Source organism: Rhagoletis zephyria, unplaced genomic scaffold (assembly GCF_001687245.7).
Source record: "Rhagoletis zephyria isolate East Lansing unplaced genomic scaffold, Rhagoletis_zephyria_1.1 Rzeph_scaffold_00718, whole genome shotgun sequence".
NCBI lineage: Eukaryota > Metazoa > Arthropoda > Insecta > Diptera > Tephritidae > Rhagoletis > Rhagoletis zephyria.
In genome coordinates, this window is record NW_016157802.1 from 26,743 (window position 1) to 45,074 (window position 18,332).

Here is an 18,332-nt window from a genome sequence, read left to right on the forward strand (position 1 = left end):
TTAAATTCTATAATGTTCCGACATCGGCCTGCTACAGTTATATTATATGTACAGATACTGGACAGTTTCCACAGCAGAACATTACATAAAAAACAAAAGGAAAACCAGCCGAGCATCCCTCACTTTGTAGCAGCTTACTAAGCTCTGCCTAAATCAGTGAATCGGACTATGTTCTGTTCATTTTGGGCCATACGGACAGGAATGCTAGATCAGCTGATGTAAGTGGCCATGTAAAGTGTCATCGGGGTATATTATTAAATTGGACTGACGTCTGCTAAAATATCCAGAATGGAGTTGTGTCAAAGTATCGCGGGCCTGACGACACAACTCGAGCACTTCGCCTGCGATGTGTGGCTTTGGTCTCCGATGATGGAATTCAGTGGGTGAGAAACCACGGGGGTGTTGACTGATTTTCGATGAATGGGCCCCCTTTAATATACTTTATTTATATAGTCGGTCTGGTTCAGTGGGTGTGGTATTCTTATTCCCAAGACAGTCTCGAATTTTTCCCGAGAAGGGACTATTGTTTAGCGATCTCATCTTCTTAAGATCGGCAAACCGAATTAAGAGTGAAATTCATAAAAAATAAAGAAAGACTTTAACTGCTTTATAAATCGAAATTTTTTATGAAAATGCCACTTTACAGAGCTCTAGAAATATATTTTAATTTTTATGAATAAGGCCATAAAGCTTTAACTATTTTTAACAGTATGTGGTACTGTAGAGAAAATATGCAAAATTAAACCGGTGTGCCCGGTTTCCTCTTAACTTGAACCTCGGGAACCGGTTTGTTTCAAATTGCCATTTTTTGAATAACTCGAAAACCGGTTTTTGTAAAAGGCGAATAATCGAACACCTTAGTATCTATGCTGCGACAGTCTTTATACAACTAAATACTTTCTTGTAAACTTTTTATTCATTGTGTGGTTCAGATTCTTCACTCGAATAGATAAGAGGCCTATACTTATTAGTTAGCTCCATTATTTGGAGCATTCGATTAGATTGTTCAATGAAAGATCTAAAGAGATAGTTAAAGCATAAGGCACATAATGCACATCTCGAAAGATTAGAATCACGTAGTTTGGACAACCTTCGCTAAAAAGAGCTATTTACAACAAGCAGCATTTTTTATTCTGCACCAAAAACGGGGACACGTGCCATATTTCACAATCGAGTACCAAGCAGCAGGCACCGAGCAGATGTGAAAAACTCATTGAAAAAGCAACATTTTCTAAATCTAATTAGGAGCTCATTACACTTCAGCAAACCACAAGGAAAAAATTTAACAAAGGTGAAAGCAGAAATGGAAAAGCCATAGATGACCGAGAAGTGGAAAAGTGGTGAAAAACCAAAGACAAGCCAGACCATAAAACATATTGACCGATTTAGCGAAGCTAATCAATTAATTAGAGTTGGACGATAGTAAAGCGAAGGGGTGGCGCAATCTCAATCCATAAACGTCTGCACGCAACAAAAAGTGTAGCAGACAAGAAGGCGGAACCGAGTGGTAACGCAAGCGAACGCACAACAAATGTCAAAACATCCAACCAGGCGCGCGGAACGAAGGATGCCTGACTGCTTTGTGGCCAAATTCACGAGAGGAAAAAAGTTGCAATTGTCAGTATGCCACAAAGTGTGGCTGTCAAACCGTTGATGGCTGAGAATGTGTAACACCGCAAAAAAAGGCAAACGCACAAGAACAAAAACGCAAAAATTAATGATAAGAAACAAAAAGGTGGAGAGCGAGAAAAACATTTGTAGAAGCAGGAGAAGGGTAGCAAAACAGCGCACGACAGCTGAAGAAGCAGAGCGAAGAAGTACATTAACAGCCAACAATGATGAACTGAACCGAGTGAAACAGCTGTGCGGTTCACAGCCAAGTCGTGTATGGTGCGTTGAAGAGACGACAACAACCCGGATGGTAAGCCATAGAGGGGTGACCGCCAAAGTGAGGGTGCTGCAAATGCTACTGTGCGCTGCCGAAGCTGAAGGAGTGAGGCTGAACTTTGGCAGTGCGGGGTTGAGCTGTATTAATTACATAGAATTACAATGAACCAAAAAATCAATTTAAGCAAAATAATCCACTTCAAATGGGAATAAATAAATAAATAAATAAGAGTTGCAAATTGCAATTAAAAAAATAAATGAGAGAAGATATAAATAAATAAATGAGGGGAAGCGAGAGAGAAGCGAAAAATATCTACGAACCACTTGCAGTGAGGTACAAGTAATTGCTGCATTATGTTGCAAAAAATTTTAAAATTATTTCATTGCCACTCGAACAGGAGACTGAAATAATTACTTAGCTATAAAATTTGCCACCTAATGTTGAAATAAAAATCACATTTCGTTAAGACAACGGCCGGCATTAAATCAAACGAGAACACTGTGCGCACGCTGAGCGAGTTTTTCAAGAGATTGTATTTTACGCGTATTGCCAATTGCGATAATAAAGCGTGAAATTACAAAAACACTTGAAGTGATTCGTTGCGGTCGCGGCAGATAGATAGCCTTAGAGCAAAGCGCACAGAGAGGTGAGAAGATTTGCCGGAGAGCTAAGGGTGCGTGCCCAAACGAGTCATTAGAAGAGAAAGATGTTCATTATTGTAATTATTAATTACTGTCGAAGGCTACGTTACTATGTAGCGGTGGAAGTAGGGAACATTGGGGGACTGAAGCCGACTGCGAACTGGAAGATGTGTACGAAAATATTTACCAAAAGTTAGAAAACCCTGCTTTGCATTACGTTATAGGAAGTTTGAAGACTGCAAACGATTTTAATTTTGACTTTAAATAAATCCCTCAGCGGGGGAAATCTTTAATCTGCTCTTAACAATATCAGAACCATCCGGATATATTAGTAAATCCACTGCCTAACTAGACTACCGAGCCATTCGAAGGAGTATTCCGACTGCAAGTTGACTAGGCAGACAGACCAAATAAAACTTAGCTGCTTGTTTTCATACGACTAATCACAAAAAAATACCACTAGCAAACTTTCTGATCGCAGCCGAAGAAAAAATTACATTTCTTCAATCTTCGACGGTGGCTTGAAAACAGGTTAGTAATAAGCTCACAACAAGCGTAGCGTAGAGATTCATTGACAGTCTATTAGGCTAGCCGTAACAGTAAATTGCTACCAATGCTTCTTCGAAAATAGACAAAAAGATATGAGTGTAGAGAATGTTAGATATTGGAAGGTAGAAACTCTACAAAAAACAAGGCAAATACTTACCTTCAACGAACGAAGAAAGTTACGGCAAAAATAAATACGAAAATCTGGACCGAACGTCCACTTCTTAGCAGGTAAATTAAATCACTTGAAAAAGCAGATGAGAGCAGAAAAGAGACGAAGCAAAAAAGCCGATCGAACGATGGGACACAGGTTGATCTGACTAAAACAAGAAAACGTGTCCATTGAGACTTCTTATTATATTTACAAATTGTGAAAATTCCTTTTGGTTATCTGGTTATCTGCGTGGTTATACTTTTTATATCGCTTCAACAACAAATTAATCTTTAACCACATAGTCCATCATGTCCAAAATGGTGTGAATAACCCATATTTATTGTGGTTCGGCGTTTCACTTTTTGCGGCCAAGGCCTATTTTCTGTTTGGGTTTTGCCAGAGCTTTTAGGTGAATCAAGGTGAATCTTAAAAAATGTGAATAAGGCGGTAGAGGAATACCCTATTAGGCTGAAATGGAGGACTTGGGGCAATATATGGCCACTATTAGTCCCCTGCCTGGAAAATAATGAAATTACAGTGCTCTGCAATATTCGACCGAAGAACTGAGGCCTTGTCCGCTTGTGTTGCGACAATCGACGTAAAGCACTTTTTATGTGAAGAAAAATCCCACATTGCCCCATTATTTCTCACCACCTCCACCCGCACAAACAAATATTCGAGCATATCTTGCCTTCACTTTTTGAAATGACCCTAATCGCATTACGCTTCATAAAACTCATTCACGCTAATGTTGTTGATAATTTGATGCATCATTTGACATCACTTTTCAACTCAAATGCCCGAAGCGAAGAAAATAAGTAATGAAGACCTTACCCCGCGACACATTCACATTCACATTCACATTCACACACACACACATACATTGCGCCAGGACCTTATAAAGCATGAAAAATGGAATGCGCTTATTTGAATCAACAACAAATCACTCAAATAAAATTTTTGTAAAATACGAAAATCCGCTTAAAATGCCGCGTAAATACAACAAAAAGATCATTGTACGCTCTTTTCTTCGAGCTTTTGTGCAAATAACATTAGTAGCAGCAACATAATTTGTATGCAAACAAGAAATCAGGCAAGCGAAGCGAGAAAAAGGTGGAGAAGAGGCAATGGTAGAGAATGGAGTGTTAAGGAGGCAGAGGTGGAAAACACGCCAGTAATAAGCGCCACTTTCTGTAGTAACCTGGCTGCGCGGTGCGCGGTCGGTTGCTGCCTTGACGTCGTGGTTGGCTCACGCTTTTTATTAACGTCTTCTTTGTGGTAGCGAAAGCCATTAGCATAAACCACTTGAATACCAGCGTTTAACATATTTTATGTCCGAATGAGAGCGAGAAATGTGGAGAGTTATGCGCGTAGCGGCGTATCGGGTGGAGGATATGGATGAGGTGGGCGCGTTGGTGAGCCGCATTGCGGCAAAGAAAACTTTGGTGTGCATGCCTTGTCATATTTTCATATAATAACTTATTTGCTTTCATGTCAAGAGGCGATGATGACAACGACCAAAGACGACGCCAAGGGGAGCAGGGGCTGACAGCTTTTCAGCGCCATCTTGTTTACAAAAACACATTTATGGCGTTCCATATGAGCGTGTGTGTGTGTGTGTGTGTGTGTGTGTGTGTGTGTGTGTGTGTGTGTGTGTGTGTGTGTGTGTGTGTGTGTGTGTGTGTGTGTGTGTGTGTGTGTGTGTGTGTGTGTGTGTGTGTGTGTGTGTGTGTGTGTGTGTGTGTGTGTGTGTGTGTGTGTGTGTGTGTGTGTGTGTGTGTGTGTGTGTGTGTGTGTGTGTGTGTGTGTGTGTGTGTGTGTGTGTGTGTGTGTGTGTGTGTGTGTGTGTGTGTGTGTGTGTGTGTGTGTGTGTGTGTGTGTGTGTGTGTGTGTGTGTGTGTGTGTGTGTGTGTGTGTGTGTGTGTGTGTGTGTGTGTGTGTGTGTGTGTGTGTGTGTGTGTGTGTGTGTGTGTGTGTGTGTGTGTGTGTGTGTGTGTGTGTGTGTGTGTGTGTGTGTGTGTGTGTGTGTGTGTGTGTGTGTGTGTGTGTGTGTGTGTGTGTGTGTGTGTGTGTGTGTGTGTGTGTGTGTGTGTGTGTGTGTGTGTGTGTGTGTGTGTGTGTGTGTGTGTGTGTGTGTGTGTGTGTGTGTGTGTGTGTGTGTGTGTGTGTGTGTGTGTGTGTGTGTGTGTGTGTGTGTGTGTGTGTGTGTGTGTGTGTGTGTGTGTGTGTGTGTGTGTGTGTGTGTGTGTGTGTGTGTGTGTGTGTGTGTGTGTGTGTGTGTGTGTGTGTGTGTGTGTGTGTGTGTGTGTGTGTGTGTGTGTGTGTGTGTGTGTGTGTGTGTGTGTGTGTGTGTGTGTGTGTGTGTGTGTGTGTATGTTCGTTGGCTACCATCTTCTTGACTGGCGCTCGACGGTAAATGATGATGCGGCGACCTATCGACATTATCAACATGCATTCATCCATGTACATACGTACATATGTATGTATGTATGTATGTATGTATGTATTTGCTCTAGCCAGCCTGCCGCCAAGGCTCCACCCAACTTCATTGCGCTGGTATTTGCTATCATCATTCACTTTCGCCTGCTTCTTCCCAATATCTTTGCTTTTTACTGCACTCTTTTCCCTGCTTTAATTCTTCGGACTTTTTATGTGCGCCATTTTTTCGCGGCGCAGTTCAGCCTATCGGCTTATTGTACGGGATTTAATAATGCTCCTCACTCACTGTAAGTAGGTACTGTGCTGTATTTATTCCGAACAGTCCCCTTTTCTTCGTTGCCTTTTGCTGTTTGTTACTCTTTATGTTGCCTATATTTTCTTGGTTTATATTATACATTTCGTTGGTGCACTTGAATAGCCTCATTTGTTACTTTGTTTGCCTTTTGTGGGCGCATCATTTTTATTTATCGACCAACGATTTGTGAGGTAATTTATATTTTCTTTACGTTTTACGAATGAATTCACATGGTTTTAATTGTATTCTTGGTACAATTTGTAAGGCTTATTGGCCAATTGGATAAAACTGGACTTACATAAAGGAAATTCTTCTATAGAGAAGAGGGCAATAAAATTCCGTTCGAAAGTGTTGGTTGTTTCTTGAAAGGTGGTCGTTTCAGAGAAAACTGAATATTTTTTTTGGATATGCAATGGACGGGTATGGCGAAGTCGTCGCAATTAGCACAAAATTTGTGCAACATTGCAAGTTTCAGAGAAAATTAATTGTCGCGACATTGCTGCCATAACGTTCTAAAGAATACACATAAGAAGCACGAATACCCGTGAGGATGCCAGTACTTTACATCGCATTTTAGCCCATATTTCGGGCGATAAATGGCTGTTTGACAAATAGAAAAGTAAGCCATGGAATTGGACTTAGGTTAGGTTAATGTGTTTCTTTACGGTCAAGACATATTGAATTAAATAGTTATAGCAGTAAAAAATTTGCTTTGATTTTTTTCCAATTTATATGTTTGGACTTTAAACTGCCAAAGTTTGTATATATTTTCATATTCATATTCACCACCGATTTGTTTCTCATTCTACTATGTATATGAGCTATTAAATGAAATTGAATATAGATCAGAGCCATGGGCGCAGCCAGAATGAGATTAAAGGGTGCGGGAGGGGTGGGAGGCTCGAAACCATTCAATTGTTCGGGCGTTGAATTTTAGCTCCGCAAATGCCTTTTCTATGGTTTTCAACAAACGAGGGTATGCTGGCAAAAATTTCGGTAAGAATCCATTATTATCCACCCTGGTGAAGAAAGCATCGCACTAATTAGTCAAAATGTTTGTGCGAACTATCTTATGTACGTGATCATCCAAATAAACGTAAGCGGCGAATGGACAAGCACTTCATTAATTTTATAAACTGTGACTTAGAACCGCTTGCATCATGTCTGGCTAACACTTTCTGCGAGTTAAACATCATAATCGGGGTTATCGACTTCCTGTTATAAGCATGGCGTCGATAACGCAGATTACGATATGACACTAGGGGTAAGTGTTAGCTAGACATGGTGCAAATGGCTCTTAATAGGTTAAGTTGATTTCCCGTTCCTGAACTCAATAATGTTTAATATTTAATTTAAGAATGTTTCATTTAATTTGAAAAAAGTTTCATTTAATTTGAATAAAGTTTCATTGAATCTGAAAAAGGTTTCGCTTTATCTGAAAATGGTTTCATTTAAACTGAAAATGATATGTTTAAAAACGTGCTCTGCTGTTAGCTATAGCAGGGCAACTGCAGAAGAAGTATTCGACTGTTTCTTTCTCTTCCTCATCTCTATAAATTTTGCGGTATTCATAGAGGGATATTCTCAAATGTGCTCTCTTGAGAGGCTGGGCAGTTCTTCTGTTTGAAGGAAGTGATAAACATATAAGTAAGAACAAAGATAAATATAAAAAAAGATGAGGACGAGGATACCGATAAAAGTAAAGATGAAGATAGAGGAAGAAAGATTATAATAAAGATAATTATAGAGAAAAGAATATAGACAGAGACACAGTCTCAATCTGGGAACTATTCGGGATTTCGGGACTTATCGATATATTTACCGATTTTGTTATCGAAATTTTTATCGCTGTTGTTATCGATTTTGCTGTCGATATTTTCGGAACATATCTCTACAATAATCGATTCTGTTATCGATATTTTATTGGGTTTGTTATAGATATTTTTATCGATTTTGCTATCGATTATTTGTCGATTTTGTTATCGACATTTTTATCGATTTTCTAATCGATCTTGCCACCAATATTATAATCGATTTTGCTATCGAAATTTTTATGGAATTTGTCATCTTGCATAATTTGCATCAGCTTAGTTGTTTATTGTTAAGTCTGGAATTGGGTCTTCTTTTACAAAAAATATTATGAAGTAATAGAAAAAATGAGATGTGTTTATTTCCCGGCTCTTTCATGTACTTTTCTGCACCTTCCGCAACCTTTAGGGATTCTACTATATAGTCATTTTGCGGGGCTTTTTAGGGAGTTTCTCGAGTTGCTTTTTGGGCACTTTGTTGATTACATTTGAAAGTTTGCATGACTACTGAAGATCATTTTTCCTGCCTTGGAACTCTCAAGGTCAAAGATACGTTCAAATATTAATTGCTAAGAAGTAAAGAAAACTGAAAAGCGTAAAAGTTACATCTGAAATATTACGTACATTTCACCAAATTTCCTAAATTCTTCCCTCTTAGAAGTTAAATGGTTAAGTGAAAGCAAAGGTGATACAAATCCTTAGTCGCATTACAATTGTCTACGTATCTACATACAAATAATATAAGGGAATGAAAATAAATAAATAACTGCACTTTTTTTTGCATACAAAGGCAAATATGCAGCCAAATGTTGCTGAGCGAGAGTTAGAAATGCAAATGATATTAACAACAATAAAGATGGCGGTAACAGCAAACACGAAGCAAAAACAAACCATAAGAAAAAAAACACAAACACATTTGCCCCAACAAAAAACTGTTGGAAAACTCACCCACATGTGTCTACATATGTATGCGTATGCACATATAAAAGTGTACGTATTTACATATGTTTGTACATATGTATGTGTGCAAAATTTGTATGGGATTTCGGCGTGGAAATGGTTGTTTCCACAATTTTTGTAGGCGCTTGAGTAAGTTTTTGTATTTTTTTTCCCTTTAATTTTGTTGTCCTTATTGCTGTTGTTCCATTTGTTGCGAATGCATCAAAAAGCCGAAACTGCAATGTCACGTCAAGAGTTGATTTTAAATTTTTTAATCCGCGTGTATGTCAATTTGCCCACACTAGTCAGTCAGTCAGTCGGAAAAAGTTGTCGGCTAAATTTATGGGGGTGATTCATTTGGACTTCTTTTTTGAATTTAAAATCAAAAACTTAAAACAAAACTGGATGTCGGAGTCTATATTTTATCCAAAAGAAGAATCTCGGACATTTACTTTTTAAATATAATTTCATTCAAATTTTAGCCGCGACTACGCCGTAGGTGGTCTATGCGGAAGGTGCAATTTTCAATTACTACTATTTCCAGTATTACGCGAATTACGCGAGTAATATTGGCGTCCAAGTTTTGAAATAAAAATTCCGACATCCAGTTCTATTTTAAGGGTTTTTATTTGAAATTAAAAAAAGAGGTCAAGCGGTCACCCTTATATCGACGGCCGAAAGAAACATCGACCTATCTCGGCAGGCAGCTCGATAACGCCCTATTTCAGGATATAAAAATATGTACATATATGCCCAAAAGTACAAATGCATTTACATGCACAATATTTCCGGTCTGAAATTCCGACCTTAGTATCTGCGTAGGTACATATACATATGTATACACGTACATATATGTACATAGATGTGTGCATGTACATATGTACATATGTATGCAGGCATTTCCAGCCTCTACCCGTTAAGCAAATGCCAACTATACCAACAAGAACAATAATAAAAACAAAAACTCATCTGCATTAAATACACTCACAATGCTACACGGCTAGAATGTCAGTCGGCCATTCATTTACCTGCAGCCGAGAAGTGACAAAAGTGACATTGTCAACATTAAAAGCGGATTTAAAATCACTCATACGCCGGGGCGTTCCACTCCGTATGGTTGTATGTACATACAGAGTGAAGGGTTGATGAGAACGGAAATGTGTATGTTTTAAAATACACAGCAGCAGAGAAACATTCACATACATATGTATGTATGTATATATCTACATGCAAAACCTATTTTAATACATATATGTACATACATACATATAAGATTATGATCAAGACGGGTGGGTAAACAAGGCCTAGTGGAGTGATATAAGATAAAGGGTACTAATTAGAAGCATCAAAGGAAGCTTCCCTAGTTAAAATAATAAAAAAAAAATGGGGTTTTCGTCTTTTGAACTTCGGGAGATCGTTATAACCAATCCGGAGAAATAGTAAAAATGAGATTCGGTGCTATCATATACAGTGATTAAGACCAGCTTTCACTATATTGATGCAATGCACATGAAAGGAAAGCCAATTTTTTTTTTAGAAATGCTATAGAATTGTTAAAATAAATTTTTTTTGATCGAATACGAACATTTCCCTTAAAAAAATAAACGTATGTTGTATATTTAACTTAAAAATTGTATTACCTATTTTTTCATAATGTGCGTCATGTGGTTTTTGTACACAAGTAAGAGATCGGTTACGAAAATATTTTAAAAAAAATATTTATAGTTAAATATGCACACTCTTTTCTTTTTTGCAGATTTTTGAAGGGAAATATTCGTATTCGATTAAAATATATTAATTTTTAATGATTTTATAGGAATTCTACGAAAAAATATAATTTGCCCAATACCATATATGAAAGACTTCAAAGCGCCGGCGGCACGATTTCAAAAAAAAAAAAAAAATAGAGCTCTCCTGAAATTCGATATTCTTTAATTCTGGATGCGTGGCAGCGGGAAAATTCCAAAAAGTTGATTTTCCCACATATTTTTGGACCACGCTAATGCTAGGTGCATATTCACATACTCATCAACATTTTGCTCACATGCATTCCAATAAAGCTAAAAGCTCATTAAGCACTTACATGTTAACAGCAAGTGAGACAAATGCCCTCATACCAGCCTGCAGGGCGATGTGATGCACTCATTTGTCGCACTAATGTCGATTTAATGCCATTTCACATTTAAATTAAGAGCAAGTTTACATACATATTCACACCACACATATGTATGCATGTACATATGTACAGAGATATGTACCATACGCAGCAAATTCACATTAAATTATAGCGCCTCTGGGTGTATTGCATACCAAAGTGTTGGATCGGGCGTAATTTGGCTGGGGTTGATGCATAAAGGTGGGTGTGTGGCTGTCAACATTTACGCCTCAACGCATGCGGCTTTTTGTTAAATGCCCTCAATGCATTGACGACAGTTGTTATTGCTATTGACTTGTTGTTGGTGTTGTCGTTGTTGTTGTCAGCAGATTTACGCATCAACGCAGCTACGCATTGCAGCGTTCGTTAACAAAAACAAAATGCTGGCTGGCTGCAACTGAAGCAATTCGCCAACGGTCCTACATAGTTGAAAATTAAATATGCAGGTATATATGTATGTATATAAGTTAGTACTATGTGCTCGTATGTATGTATACATATATGTATGTGCAATGTATGCGTAAACATATTCGCATGCATTTGTACGGCAGGCATATTACCAGTTGAATTGCCAACGGCCCGACGCACAACGGCCCAATTTCTGGTTGCTGGTCGGCTGCTGATTCTCATTCATACTATGTATGTATGTAAATAAATGTGTATACATATGTAGTTATATGTACGTTTGTTAATATGTAGGCGGTTATGTACCCTAAAGGACATTTGTTGTGACATTTCGCGCTACCACAGCCACATTTTCGCATACGTTCCTAACTTTTTGCGTGTACGCATGCGAAATGTTGCGGTATTCCCTGTCCTATTGCAGTCTATATGTCAGGCATATTATGTTGACACGAAAATGGCTTCCAGCTGCATTAATAAATCATGCAACATGCACTTTAGGACTTTGTCGCTCATTTGCAAATGCATTTTGTAATGGAAAAAAAAAACGGAAATTAATACCCACACACTTACATATGCAGGTATGCGGTATGAATGAAAAAAAAACTCTTCAGCAAATGCGTAGGCGAAAATATGTATAAAACACATAGGTAAATGCATATATGTATGAATGTAAGTGTGTATGCATAAAAACTAATTTTAAATATCATGATACATATATAGTAGTCTAATCAAATATAGCATTTGACAAATAATTTTCATTTGAAAACTAAGGTGTACACTATTTAAAGGGCGGAGGGGGGTTGAACCTAAGCTCGTTCGTACGTTCCTGTTCTGATGCAGTCAATCACACTTTGCATATACTTGGCAATACCCTCAGTTAGTCATCATTTTGTTTTCTTCAATCATCACTGTCAATGCGTCAATAAAGTCTACTTCTCCATGTTTTCTTGCCAACCAGCAGTGGAAGGAGTGGTCCCAGTACCGATCCCTGAGGTACACCGCTTGAAACTGCGTATTCTACCAGGCCAGTTTGCGTGTCGCATAGCAGAATCCTATTTTGAAAGTAGTTGATGATCAGCCCTATCAAATACGCTGGGACGTATATAACAAGGGGTATAAATGATAAATATTTCAAACTCGACATCGCCTGGTCGGTCAGCTATGCCCTGACATTCTAGGATGGTATCCCTGCGGTCGATGTTTTCCCCAATTAGACGATACTGCACAGTGCGATGTAGGATGAACGCTAGTCGTCCACCATTATCCCGCTGGCCGTCTTTACTGTGCAACTTCGTTTCTCGGATCGCAGCTATCAATATGCCATGCCAACCCACAAAGACGGTTATCTCTTCGATCTTGCTCTGGAGGCCGTTGCAACTCAACTGTAGGAGTTTCGTGTACCTTGGCGGGCTGGTCACGATTTGGAGGGTGAGAGAAGTGTCATAGATGCGGCACCCAGTCGAAGTGGAGTTCGGATGAAGTCGTCTCTGGCAGACGCAACAGAAGTAGTTGTCAGGTCGGGAATTGGGCTCAATGCCCAATGTGTTCGCCGATATAAATGGGGTTATGTCACCGAAAAAACAGCCCTTGATCGAGAAAAACTCGAGTAATTCCAGTACGTAGAATTGGCTGCCATGGGAATGGTAAAATTTTCGTCTGATTCGAAGATATAGGCCTTTCTCCATTTATTTTATTATCTCAACGATGGAAGGACTAACAACACAGATTAATTACTTCACAATTGAAATAAAATAACCAAAAAATAATATTTTCGAGCTTACAGTTTTACGCCGCCTTCGAACGGAAAAAAATGGTAGTGGTCTAACCACTCAGCCACAGCGGTCACCAAAAAATTCAAAATTTAAAAAATAGTTGTGCGACAATTGCTCGCAAAAATTAGAACTCTCCTCCACTTTGTTCCTTACCGCCAGCTATTTTGTTGCTTTTGCCTTTATGCTACTTGCGCCACAAAAACGGCCTAAGGTGTGGGATTTCCTTAAAACTATTCGCCAACAAAAGTAAGTACATATGTAAATAAATAAATTTTGCGAGACATAGAGCATGTATTTATGCATATACATACATATGTTTGTAAGTATGTATCCTCAAATGTGCCTTGAAAAAAGTGCGGATGATGAGTATGTGTTTATTAATGCCGCAACAACCAGAAAATAACAACAATTTCAGAGTGTGTACCACCAGAGTTTAGAAGTGCCAAAAAGTAACAAAACACAAAACATAAGAAAATAAAATGGCAACACAAAGCGGTGGCAAAAAGGCAACTAAGTACATATGTATGTATGTATGTGTGTACATATGTTGTGCATACAGCAAAACGTATGGGATGCGCGTCTAAGTAGTACGTGTTAGATGTTGTTTTGTTTTGGGCTTTTGCCAGTTGCCACAGCTATTGTTTTGTACGCAATAGGAATTTCCAGTTGTTGGTTGCNTTGTGCATACAGCAAAACGTATGGGATGCGCGTCTAAGTAGTACGTGTTAGATGTTGTTTTGTTTTGGGCTTTTGCCAGTTGCCACAGCTATTGTTTTGTAAGCGATACGAATTTACAGAGTTGTTGGTTGTCTTTTGTTATTGTTTCTCCCCGGTATTAGAGAGATGGTGTTTGTTTACCTAGCATACTTTTTTGCGCTATGTTTTTTTTCCTTCTTAAACTGTATACTATTTTTCAGGCATACATACATACAAAAGTTCATGGCAAGAAGAGCAAATACGCAGAAAATGGCGAGTCAAGACAGCAGGAGTAAATTCATACATACTAGCGGAATTCACGAAACGTCGCAAAGTTGTTGCAAATGTCGCATTTGTCGCAAAATTTGCCACACAGCTGATTACTTTTATATGGAAACTTTCTAGCGACAAAATTGTGNTTTTTTTTTTCCTTCTTAAACTGTATACTATTTTTTAGGCATACATACATACAAAAGTTCATGGCAAGAAGAGCAAATACGCAGAAAATGGCGAGTCAAGACAGTAGGAGTAAATTCATACATACTAGCGGAATTCACGAAACGTTGCAAAGTTGTTGCAAATGTCGCATTTGTTGCAAAATTTGCCACACAGCTGATTACTTTTATATGGAAACTTTCTAGCGACAAAATTGCGACATTGCCTTAGTATTTGAGCTGGCAGTCATTGCAAAGTCAAAGTCGCGAAACACATGTTTTTATTATTGTCTTCAAATACTTCAAGAAAAAGTAAATCAGTTAACGCCGCTTCGAAATATAATTGTAAAAACTTTTACATTTCTCTAACGCGCGACATTTAAAAAAAAATAATTTACATTTGCAATCCGGAGTTGCGATAGGTCGTTAATACAACTTTGTTCGCAACATTGCCATTTCGCGAAAAATGCCACTTTGCGACGTCTTATGAATCGCGCTACTAATACATACTAATACATGCTGTTTGCAAGACGCAAAAGTCGGTCGCCTGCTGACGTAAGCTCCCCTTTATGAAATATTTTAGAGATCTCTATCTTCAAAAGGCACTTTTTTATAGTCGCAATGCATGACTCCCCAAAACATTTTCAGAGAGACTTGCTGATTTTTCAGACGACCGGACAACCTAGGACAGTTTGAGTTGCGATTGTTGCCAATTCAATTTGTTCAATTTGGTCCATTGCTGCGCCGTTTCAAAGCTTTAAAGCCTTTCTTTTCAATCCTCAATGTGATGGAACCATCGCGTTGCCTTCACGAATCACGAAGCCGATATGAATTACTTCCAAAAGATGCAAAGTCGTGCTTACTCTGGGCCGTCAGTCACTCCACGCTACTAGAAGATATTGAGGCTTCCTTCGTTTTTATTGTTTGTTCTATACCGAATTTGGTAATTTTTACCAATATTTTTTTTTTTATTTTGAAACCAAAACAACAACTTTTAGTAGAAATGGTATAGAATTCTTGAAAGTTATTATTTTTCGATCGCAGAACTCTGGTTCTCTTCGGTAGACTTCCAATAATAATACCCAATTTTTTATTTAAAAAATTGTTTATACTAAAGATTTCTTATTGGTCCCCCCACAGCATTTGTAGGGATTTTTGGCGGACCTCTAAAATATAGTTACTATAAAAAATGGTTAAATAAGCAATTGGGTATTATTATTGGAAGTCTCCCGAAGAGAACCAGAGCTTCGCCATCGAAAAATATTAATTTTCAAGAATTCTATCCCATTTCTACGAAATTTTTTTTTCTCCATATAAAATACATGGAAACTTTTGTGCGCTTTGAACGACCTCTAAATATTTTTTGATTTCAAAAAAAAAAAAAATATATTTAATTTTTATCAACTTAAGCATTTTTAGCCTAGTTAGGAAAATCATCGCAGTTGTATTGAAATATCTTTGAAGAATTGTATCTTTATGCGCTTCGCTCCGTTCTTAAAAATCTGGCCGCAGCTGTAGCGCAAGTATTTTCGCACATTTTTATGTCAGCTTAGTCAAGAAAGTCTCCCAAATGCCGTAAAGGCTCCATCATTTAGTGCTAAAAAGACGCCGGTAAATCGCCACAAAAGCCCCCAGGCATGCGAAATACCAGGAAAAAAAGTACCCAAGTACATAGCGAAATGTCAAAGACTCGCATCTATGCTCTCTAAATTTCACACATACCTACAAGCGCACGCTCCCTCAGTTCAATTGGCTTCAAGCATCATTACAGCAGCAGCATCGGCATCGGCAATACCAACCATTCAAGCGATTTGACAATGACAGGATAATCATTTCTGATTGTCAATACACATTTAGTGCGATTTAGTGCCCGGAGTTGCAAGGATAATGCATGTAATCCGCTATTATGCGTCGAGCAAGCGATTGACACGCCTTCATTGGCACTCCGCACCGAGCAGTTGTCCAAGTTGTCCAGTCCATCCAACTTGGCTATTTCCAAGTTCGCCAAGCTGGCAATCAAGCGGAAGTTGTTGTTATTGCTTTACGGTCCTCCTCAATGCCAGCGTTTGCTGTTGCTATTGTTATTGCCACAGTATTGTTACAATTTGTTGTCATTATTGCTGCTGTTGTTGCCATTGTTGCATGTTTAAAATGCTTCGAAAATGTGTTGGATTTCTCACGATGCTCTCAGCGTACATAAAGCTCGCATTTGAATTTGTTGCCTTTCATTTTACGATCAGAGGGGTGGAGCGGTCGTTTTGAAGTGGCTGCCCGGTTGGTTGCCTGCCTGGCTTTTGCCCATTTTTTTTTTATGCTTCAAATGAACTGTAGTGCGTAAGTGTGAATGGGCTGTGGATTGTGAATTGTCGAACTTCAACCTCTAATCGCTTTTGTATTTTTATGCTACATTTAATATTGGCTTAAGAGCTTTGAAGCTAGCGCTGTACGAAATGACAAGTGCGTTGATGTGTGGATCTGAATTGGTTTTTGAGTATTTTAAGGGTTAAAATTACGTTGAAATAATGCCTTTGAAGAAGTTCATGAAAAAGCGATCTTATCTATCATGTATCTCTAGGAAATTTTACATAGGGAGTTTCTGAAATACTGCAAAAATCCCATTTTAAAACTCTTTTGGCTCGTTTCAAGAAGTTCGNAGGGTTAAAATTACGTTGAAATAATGCCTTTGAAGAAGTTCATGAAAAAGGGATCTTATCTATCATGTATCTCTAGGACATTATACATAGGGAATTTCTGAAATACCAATTTAAAAACTCTTTTGGCTCGTTTCAAGAAGTTCTATTCGATTCAAAATACTTAAGAAAACCTGCCCTTCCAAACAAATAGCTCTTTCGAGGCTTCTCCACAGAGGCAGCAGGCCCAAACCCAACTGCGACTCAGCCATTCTCGGCAATAGATCGGAACACGACCAGAAAATAGTTCTGGCCACAATAGACCAAAATTTGATTAAACAGTAAATGACAGAAACTCGTCCTAACATACATCATTCTCTCGCCCTGTAGGAAGAAATAGCCACAACGAAGACACATTAGAGCTATTCGGACAAAGTCCGTATCTCATTTTAGTATCTATTTATCTATTCTAGAGTTAAAAAAAAAAATCGATTTCATCCCAGAGGGAGTGTCGAATATCGTTTAGTCTTGTAATTGCGTAAAATTAGCAATCAGAATAAATAATGTAAGTGTTAAATCCAAAATAATGGCAACTGTGCTTGCGTTCTTTTCGACTCATTTGCAAATTTTCGTTATTTTTCTTTGCTGATTTGTATTATTTCAAAAATTATACTCCTTCCAACTACTTGAATAGACATGTATGTATGTATTTAAGTATGTAATAGACAAAGAAATTTACTTGGTACTCACCATCTTTATTCATGGCCGATTGAAAGCATTTAGCCAGCCGACAAGCACGACATTGATTGCGATGCGTTTTGTCAACGGGGCAGCGACCTTTTAGGTCGCCAGTTGCTTTGCAGGTGTAAATGCGATTCCGATGAATGCTGCGTTTGAAGAAGCCGGAACAACCTGTGGGAGAAGAATTGTTAATTTCAGTTGAAATGAGGCAAGGATTTAAGAAAGTGGCATTAAAATAAGGAACTAAAGTTTGATATGGGCCACTACATTGTGGATGGTGGGTGCATAAAAAGACTTCAGACTCGTAACATTTTTGATGGCGAAGAAAGACGCGCAAACTTATTAAATTTTTCCCAAAAGAGTTTTTGGGGAATGATGCTGAAGTGACAATCTTTGCCAAGCATAAATCTATGTTTATGCATCTTTCTTCGACGATGTTTTTCTTAAGCGTGTTTCTTGGTAAAATTTTTTACGCGTCTTTTTTCGCCGTCAAAAAACTAGCGCGCCTTTATTCGTGTCTAGTGACGATATATGCTATATGCTTTAGTTCTCATAAAAAATTAAGCTGATATAATCTTCATAGAAATAGTTAAAAATATTTAAAAGTGCGATTGGAGGGACAGATCCTTGTGACTGGTGTAAGTATAAATTTCCTTAGGGTGCGTGCACACAGAAAGCGCTGGCGCTGAGCGAGGCAAGGCGGCGAAGCGAAGCTGCTGGTGTTCACACCGAATGTAGCGGAGCGGAGCTTTTTACATGTAATCGGTCGTAGTTTTTCAATTTATATCA

At 38.4% G+C, this 18,332-nt stretch overlaps 1 protein-coding gene across 1 annotated transcript in view; it reads right to left on the reverse strand.

The window, feature by feature from the left end:
* Positions 1-18,332, reverse strand: part of dsf (nuclear receptor dissatisfaction) — a 37,243-nt gene that overhangs the window by 16,775 nt on the left and 2,136 nt on the right. The window contains exon 2 of the mRNA XM_017613793.1: positions 17,553-17,714. Within this exon, the coding sequence (XP_017469282.1) occupies positions 17,553-17,714 (162 nt within the window). The remainder of the gene's footprint in view (positions 1-17,552; positions 17,715-18,332) is intronic.